The 7,793-nt window shown below is 51.4% G+C and overlaps 1 protein-coding gene across 5 annotated transcripts; it reads right to left on the bottom strand.

The window, feature by feature from the left end:
* Nucleotides 1–248: 248 nt before the first annotated feature.
* On the bottom strand, nt 249–6,978 carry TMEM125 (transmembrane protein 125). 5 transcript variants are annotated; one of them, XM_010716220.3, is made up of 3 exons: nt 6,787–6,978; nt 5,818–5,939; nt 249–3,101 (listed from the first exon to the last, which is right to left on the bottom strand). In XM_010716220.3, exon 3 carries the CDS (start codon nt 2,800–2,802, stop codon nt 2,140–2,142), a length of 663 nt encoding a protein of 220 aa, XP_010714522.1. In that variant the 5' UTR covers nt 2,803–3,101; nt 5,818–5,939; nt 6,787–6,978; the 3' UTR covers nt 249–2,139. The 5 variants fall into 5 exon arrangements, with proteins under 5 accessions (XP_010714522.1, XP_010714523.1, XP_019474384.1 ...); XM_010716221.3 differs by having other exon boundaries at nt 5,822–5,939; XM_019618839.2 differs by lacking the exons at nt 5,818–5,939; nt 6,787–6,978 and adding an exon at nt 4,125–5,218.
* Between the last annotated feature and the right edge of the window lie 815 nt (nt 6,979–7,793).

Genomic DNA, 7,793 nt, shown 5'->3' with positions numbered 1-7,793 from the left:
TGCAACACTTTATTATGTATTTCCACGCACAACACAGGAAATGAGAAAGGAACAAAACAGTAACGCTTCTGCAGGAGATGAGTCAGTGCAGCCCGTCCATCGGGGCAGCCAGGCACTCCAACCTCCCTGCTCAGAGGCAGCCCGTTCTCACATGTGTCTTTCTTGGGCAGAGATATAGTCACCAAGCATCTTTTCCTGGCAGAGTTCACGTGTGCACATTCTGAAGGGGCTTTGAAGGGAAGGATTCACATTGGCAGGCAGGCAGCACGGAGCTGCGAGCTGGGCACAGGCATGCATCTGCCAGAGGTGCCCAGATGTGCAAAACAGCGGGAGTGCAGGTTGGGAAAGCTGGGAGCAATTGCAAAGGTGGGCAGAACTGGTGCATCTTGGTGTAACTGCATGTGCACCCACACAGATGTGCAGAGCAGTAGCTATGGGTTACATAAAACTTCTGACCAGCTGCAGCTCTTCCCCCAGTATTGCACATAGCATCCTTGGGGTGAGCAGCCCTATGGCAAAGGACTGCTCTCTGCTGCACAAATGCAGAGCATTTAGCACAGAAAGACCTGAGCTTAGTGACACCCTCTTAATTTTTGGACAGATTAAGGGAAGTGATCCAGAGAGAAGGAAACAGCAGTTTAATAAGATCTACAGATGATATGAAAGTGACAGAGGAAAATATAGAAATAACAGATCCAGAAAAGAAAAACCATCACAATGTTCCCATATTCTGGGGAAAATAATCCAAAGCTTCTGGGGGAGGGAAAGTCCCCCAGGACAGCAGGGCAAGACCAGATGAATAAAGACGTGCCCTTGTGATCTGAGTGCATCAGGAATGGTAAGCTCTGGAGCTTGTCCAACTGAACCTGGTGGGGCTCACAGATGCCCCGGGTGTAACACGGGCAGTGACATATGGTGTTCCTAAGGGAATGAGCTATTGTCCTCTTCAAAGTAAATTTGCTACCAGACACACACAAAAAAAAGAATAGTTCAGTCTTGTTCTGTTAGAGATCCAAAATCTCATGGGTAACTTGGAAAATATTGGGCAAAAATAGTGGTTGGAGCAGAGCAGCGCAGATCAGGGGGAGATGAGAGCACATAGGAAGATGCAGAGAAGTTTGCAGTGGAACAGCATGGCTAGGAAGGTTAGGATCAGTGTCTATGGAAAGTGCAGGAGCAGTGAAATGGTTTGTGGGCCCAGGGAGGGAATGAAAATGTTGAGAGGTAAGTTGTCCTCAATTCAGGAAAGGTTTCTGAGGTTTCTGAGGGTGAGCTGTAAGCCTGCCTCTAGGAAAGGCACTCAGTGGTAGGTACCTCATAGAGGCACAGCACCAGAGCTTTGGGTAAGGGACAGAATGGCAGCACTGCTGCACAGCACAGCTGCCATGCCAACTCCCATTGGGTCTGTGCTGGGGGACCTGGGGTTGGAAAAGCCCCAGTTCTGGGCTTTGGGCATCCCAACAGCACAGCCCAGCAATGGCACCTCTCTGTCCATAGCTTGCAGGGCTGCTGTGCACTGGTGCAATCATTGACCCTCCCACCGCACAGTGTACAAAGCTGACAGTCCACCACGGCCCTGACACCAACACCCTCTGGTCATCCCTTTGATAAGGCACAGACCATGGTGAGGCTGCAGCGAAGTAGTATCGGGAAAGACGTTGGCATCACAAAAACAAAGGGCATTTCAGACACAGATTCTCCCACAAATCCCCCCACAGGAGATTTCTTAGGAGCTGGGCTGGGATTATAGCACTGAAAATTGAAATCCCTTCTGCCAGGAGAAGCACGACCCAGGGAATTGCAGGAACCAGGCTCCGGACTCCCCGAGGTATGGGATGGGCTCACCTTGGCTCTGTGACAGCGGACATGGTCACCAGAGCAGCAGCTGCCGCAGGAGGATGTGCTGAGATAAAAGGCAAATGAGGCTCGTAAAGCTCTAGATCACAACACCTGTTGAGGCAACCCAAGGTCCCTACTACACTGTGCGCTTGAGGTTCAGCAAATGCCAGTCGTCTTGGAAGAAAACATGAGGCACGACTCCTGCCCTTCCTTTGGGAAAGGATGGCACAAGGACTGCTGAGGGCTGTATCCAGTGATCCTCACGCAGTGCTGTCACAGTGCAGATGCAGCAGCCATGGGTCAGATCAAGTTGGCCATGCTGGAGGTGGGAGGAAGCCGCCTGTTGGCAGCGAGGCGGCCAGAGATGGTGAAGACTCGGATCTCGCCGGTCTCCAAGCCACGGGGAGCAGCCTGGCAGCAGGAGGTGCAGAGAAAGTAGAGCAGCAGGCAGAGCAGCAGAGTGCTGCCAGCAGCCAGCAGGATCACCCCACTGGTGAACATACTGGCCAGTGGCCGCGCTGGGCTGAGCTGCATGGTGGTGGTGGAGAGGATGGTGAGCACCACCCCGCAGACCAGCAGCACCAGGGCACTAAGCAGCAACACCAGGCAGTCCGAGAAGCCCCCGCTCTTCAGGAGCTCTATCTGATGCCGGCTACGGATGCAGTTCATGTCCTGGATTGCTGAGCTCAGCAGCTGCTTCAGCAGAACCAGCAGGGCCAGGAGGCACAGTGTGGTGCCCACTGCCAGCCGCCATTCCCCAGAGCGGCTGCTTGTGCTGTAAAGCAGGATGATGCCCCCAATCCCACAAGCCAGGATCAATACCACAGCCATCCCATAGCACAGGATAGACTTCTTGGGGTCCTGGAACCACCAGAGCTCCACATGCTCCTCCAGGATGTTCCTCTGGATATGGTCAGCATCTGCAGGCGTGCGGGGGGAGCTCAGGTCTGCCAGCTCCGGCATGGCAGGCAGCTGGTGTGGAGATGGTGGCACAGAGGAATGCGGACCCTCACAGCAGAGGGAAGGTCACAGCAGTGGTGGTTGCGAAGGCAGCTGCATTTCTCAAGTGGGGATGCCTCTGTCTTGTTCCTTATAGCCTGGTGGTGCACCCTTCCATGGCAGAGTCACCTGGAGAGCTACAGTCCATGCACTGGGGCTAAGCCCACACCCTGAGCAGTGTTGCAGGATATGACGGAGCATTCCCAGAACAGCACCATGCAGGAATATCCAAAGCTGCGTCCTTCCTTTATTGTGTGCTTCATCTGAAAGCCAAGAAGAGAAAACAGCATTAAACAAAGACCCTGCCCCCCCTGCATTGAATAATCCCCTGCCAAAACCCAGATCTCAATTTCTCAGGGCTGGCCCACAGACTCCCCTGATGTCCTTTCCAAAGCCCCATGGGCCACACCTGTCTTTCCCCACGACCTCCCTGTGCCACGAAGGGATGTCAGTCAGCTCCAATTCCTTTCACCAAGCCTTTGCTCAGAGCGAGTCCCCAGCTCCCCAGTCCCACACGCCATGCACTGAAGCTACTGACACGCTGCTGCCCATGGAGCTCTGCTTGCAGCTGGTGCTGGCAGCGGGGCAGGATGGAGCAAAGGCCAGTCCCCTCTGGGATAAAGCCCCATTCACAGCTCCCACTTCACATGCTCCCTCATCAGCATCAGCCTCTTGTCACCAACTGGCTCTGCTGCCCAGAATGACAGTAGGAGGTGGAGGGGTCCAGCCTGAGGCTTAACCCTTGCAGTTCATTTGCTCAGCCCTTTCTCTCCTCATTAGGAATCTCATTGCAGAAATGGGATGGTTATACCTCTAGTAGTCTCAGCACTTTCATGGAAAGAGCCCCAGAAGCAGCCAGGACCTGGCACTGCATTTCTCTCCTCCCTGCTCTTCCTGCTCCTACTGAGCCCTGCTTCCTGGGGCACATCCCTTCCCCTGCACCCTGACTCTCTTTCTGCCTCCCATTAATGCTTCTCTGTGCACTTTTCTACATTTGGAAACCACTTGCATTTCTCCCACATGATGTCCCACCCTGGCATGGGCACACAGCTGGGTGTACAGATATGGTACAGACCCTGAGCAGCTTCCTGCTCACCTCCCAGGAAGAGTAGCACAGAAGCCCAGATCCCCTGTGCCAAAGCTGTCACCCTGACTGAGAGGACAGCCCTGTACCTGCCCTGCCCCAAACGGCTCATTTGGACACCACTGGCCCGTGTCTACCACAGCCCATTTACACAATGCAGGCACCCTGGGCTCATTATGGATCGTTGGAGAATATCTGGGACCTCCGCACGTGGCACAGATCAGGGACCTTTTCTCCCGCAGCTCCCAGACACCCTTCTGAGACCACATCACCCCCTGCCACTTCAGCAGGGATGAACTTCTGCAGGGTGGGGCAGAGGGAGCACAATGGCGGAGTGCCCGGGCCTGCCGCCGCCTGACAGTGTCAGGCCACCCCTCCTGACTCACTGCCCGCAGCAGTGCTGCAGTGTGAGGTCACTATGGACGCGGCTGGGGCCCTCTGCCAGCTGCCGCCACGTGTGCAGGAAGTCCCTGGCACTGCCGGCCTGCAGGCCTGGGCCTGGCTGTGTCACCATTTCCCTGCGTAGCCACTCAGCAGGGGCAGGCTGGGCCCAGAGGGACACGGGCTGTGTTGGCTGAGCACGCTGCTCTGTGCCCGCTGGCACCCAGTTTGCTTTCACAGAGATGTCTCACACTGCTGTGGGTCACTTGCAAAGAGGGGTGAGGGGACAACGAGCCCCACAGCACTTCCCCAGTGCACAGCTCAGCACAACTTCCTCCTGCCTTTCCTTCTCCAGGCGCAGGGGTGCCTTATCTTATCCTCACCAGAGAGCGGGTGAGTTCAGTAGATAGCAGGTCGGTAGATTAGATCAAGATTTTGGACTAAGGGAACAGAAGGCTTGAAGAAGTGCAAAGTCTGCGGCCTTCTGCTGCTTGGCTGAAGTTGTGCATACAACGGGGCTGTGAGGCAAGCAATAAAACCCACGCAGCTGCAGAAACCGCAATGAGGGAAAACACCACCAAAAAAAATCAAGCTACAGAACTGTATTCTCACGTTGCTTTTTGGAATTTAACCATTTTGATTTTTGTTTGCTCAGGATAGATAGACTTGTCAGAGCACCTGACTTCAGAATAAAATATGTTGCTTATTTTTTACTATTACATTAAGCTATAATGAAAGAATGATTTGGAGAGGTGAAATGTGCCTCTGTGTTTCCTTGCATTTGGCTGAATATGTCCTGGGAATATATTCTTTTGCTCTATGATCATCTGCAATTGCTCGGGCTTCTCAAAACTATGAGGGTTTGACTTCTCAATAACGTTGTTTTTACAAATGGAATCATGGAACAATTTAGGTGAGATGAGACCTTGTGAACTGCCTGCTTAAGGCAGAGGACATTTCAAAGCCAGACCAGGTGGCTGAAGATCTGGGGCAGGGATCAGACTAGATCCCACAGTGATTTTGCTGATGTGTTTCTTCGCATGCAAGGAAAAAAGGAGAGGATCAGCCCAACTGTACGCTGCTTTCTGATTGTAAGCCACATTCCGGAAAAAAAACCTCACAGACTATTTCATTCCCCACTGCTTTCTGGCAGGTGGAGAAAGAACAGGAAAACACTGGGTACTCAGGAAAAAAACAAAACGTTAGGAAATGTGAATGTCTTTCCTTTTATTTTTCCTACTCTGGCAATGTTCAACTGGAATTGAGAGTTGTCATCAACAAGTTTCTGACCACTCCTGGCTGCAGTTGTGAGACACGCCTTTCCAACCATGGGGAACAATGTGAGCACTTATTTATTTGCTTATAGACTTTATATGTCTGACTGATATCTGGCAGATGATCACGGACTGTAAATTAACACATTCATTTCAGAGTCACACACAGCTCAGCTGTTGAAATATTCTTGACTTCCCTCCTCCCCCAGAGCCTAGCGTATCCCATGAGATATTGCTCACCCACAGCATTCAGGGAAGCCTGGTAGTGGGACTGGCTTCTGCAGTGCTTCCAGCTTTGGGAAGTGTTTGCTTCAGCTGCGTGGATGAGCATCACAGAGATGGAAGAAGTCTGGCAAACTTCTCTATAAAATGAACAGTAATACATACAGCGATTCACTTTATGATCTAGGTGAGAGCCTACAGAGCCTCACATCTCAAACAGACACAAACCATCCCCTCCCCCCATTTCTCCTGTCCATTGTGGTTTAATTTTCTTTTTGGCAGCTCTGGCCACAAACAGTTAGGGATGGACCGTCTCCTGCTCTGTGCCTCATGTTACCCCTCTCCCCACTCCACAGAAACCAGAAGCATACATATTTCATATTTTCTTTTTTTTTTTTTCATGCAATTTTTCCAATTGCCTGTAGAGTCCAAGAGAAAGAAGCTCATGTATGTTGTTTTATGTTCAAGTTACAGCCAATACACCAAGCGGAAGCTCAGAATGCTCAAAGCCCTATCTGTGTTCTCGGGACAATGGGCATCAGATTGTGCTTTCCCAGAAACAAGCATCCCACCCACCATCACTGAAGCCTTGGGAAGGCCAGAGGTGATGGCATACCAGCCCTTTCCTTCTCCAAGTCTGGGGACTCTAGAGATGAGGGTAGTGGAGAGCTTGTGATAACAGAAATCGAGCTTTATGATGTTCTGTTATAAAGATTCGCACTCCCCCTCCTCTCCACATAGGTAACAGGACCTGGCATTCCAATCCCTCAGAGCTGTCTTGATTCCTCTTTGCCAAGGGAGGTCTGGGAGATCTCAGTGGGCAAGGAGCTCTGTGCCTGAGTGCCAAGAGGAGGTATTGTGGAGGCAGAAGGCAGATCTGTTTGGAAGCACTTGCAAAACAGCCCCCAGATTTACTGACAGCCTCTGCTTCCCTTCCCACATAGCACTCCAGAGCAGGGTCCTTCTCAGTAAGCCAGGCTCACTCACCTGCAGCTGACATGTTGCCCGCAGCGCTCTTCTCTCCTGCTTGGCAGCACTGATGTTTTCAAGCTTCTCTTCTGCTGGATCAAGCTAGCAAAGGGACCTCAAGGGGAAAATCCCTTCCCTTCCTTTGGCACCTGCCAAGACACAGGTGCTCCTGCCTGTCCCTTCCTGGTGTGGCGCCAGCGTCAGCACCTGCGACAGGCTGTGAGCCCTCACTCCTGGCTCAGCAGGTGCATTCCCCAGCAGGGAGGTGGCTCAGCAAACCTGCTGCTGGCCTGGCCAGGCTCCAGAGGCACAGCTCCTTCCTCCCGCCTCCCTGCGCACCATTCCGCTGTGCCCTGCTCCTGCAGAGTGGCTCATTTCCTCCCAGCTGCAAGCAAAGGGATGGGGAGAAGCTCCAAGAGGCAAGTGAGGAAGTCTGCAGCCGCTTTGGTAGCAATAGGTAAGACATGACTTAGTAAGTATTTGGTATTGTTTGGCCAGAAGATCTCTTGGGAGATGTAGAAAGAAGCAAATGGTTCTGAACAGCATCCCTTGCCTGAATAATGGAAAGGGCTCAGTTATTGTCACTTGTTATTTTTTTAGCAGACCATAACATAAGAAGCTTAGGATATGTTAACACAATAGATACCAGTTAGTGTGACAGTTTCAGAAATTTGTCTGAGTAAAATCTTGAATCTTATGAAATGTAGTCTATCCAATGCTTGGTGTCTTAAGCTTGAAACAGCAAATGGAATGTAATGGATATCCTCATGCAAATGCTCTTGAACAATGACTTCATCTGTACCTTGAAAAACCCATCCTTTTGGTGGGCCAGCTATCAAATACATCATCCAAGCAAAAAGCTCATTCAGCTTTCAGGATGGCAATGCATTTTCTAAAAAGCTGTAATTTTGTAAAAGCAGGAGATGCTTATTAGCTCCTTCAGAGAGGTGATGAAGAGAAACAGACAATACAGACCATGTGAGGATGAAAGTAGAAAGCACCAGGAAATACTTTTTTTTTTTTTT

Source organism: Meleagris gallopavo, chromosome 10 (assembly GCF_000146605.3).
Source record: "Meleagris gallopavo isolate NT-WF06-2002-E0010 breed Aviagen turkey brand Nicholas breeding stock chromosome 10, Turkey_5.1, whole genome shotgun sequence".
NCBI lineage: Eukaryota > Metazoa > Chordata > Aves > Galliformes > Phasianidae > Meleagris > Meleagris gallopavo.
Note: the sequence above shows the minus strand (reverse complement) of the source record. Positions and strands in the feature narration are given on the sequence as shown.

What these genes read in the sequence shown, in the direction of transcription:
- TMEM125 (XM_010716220.3), bottom strand. Translation starts at nt 2,802, where the DNA reads ATGCCGGAGCTGGCAGACCTGAGCTCCCCCCGCACGCCTGCAGATGCT.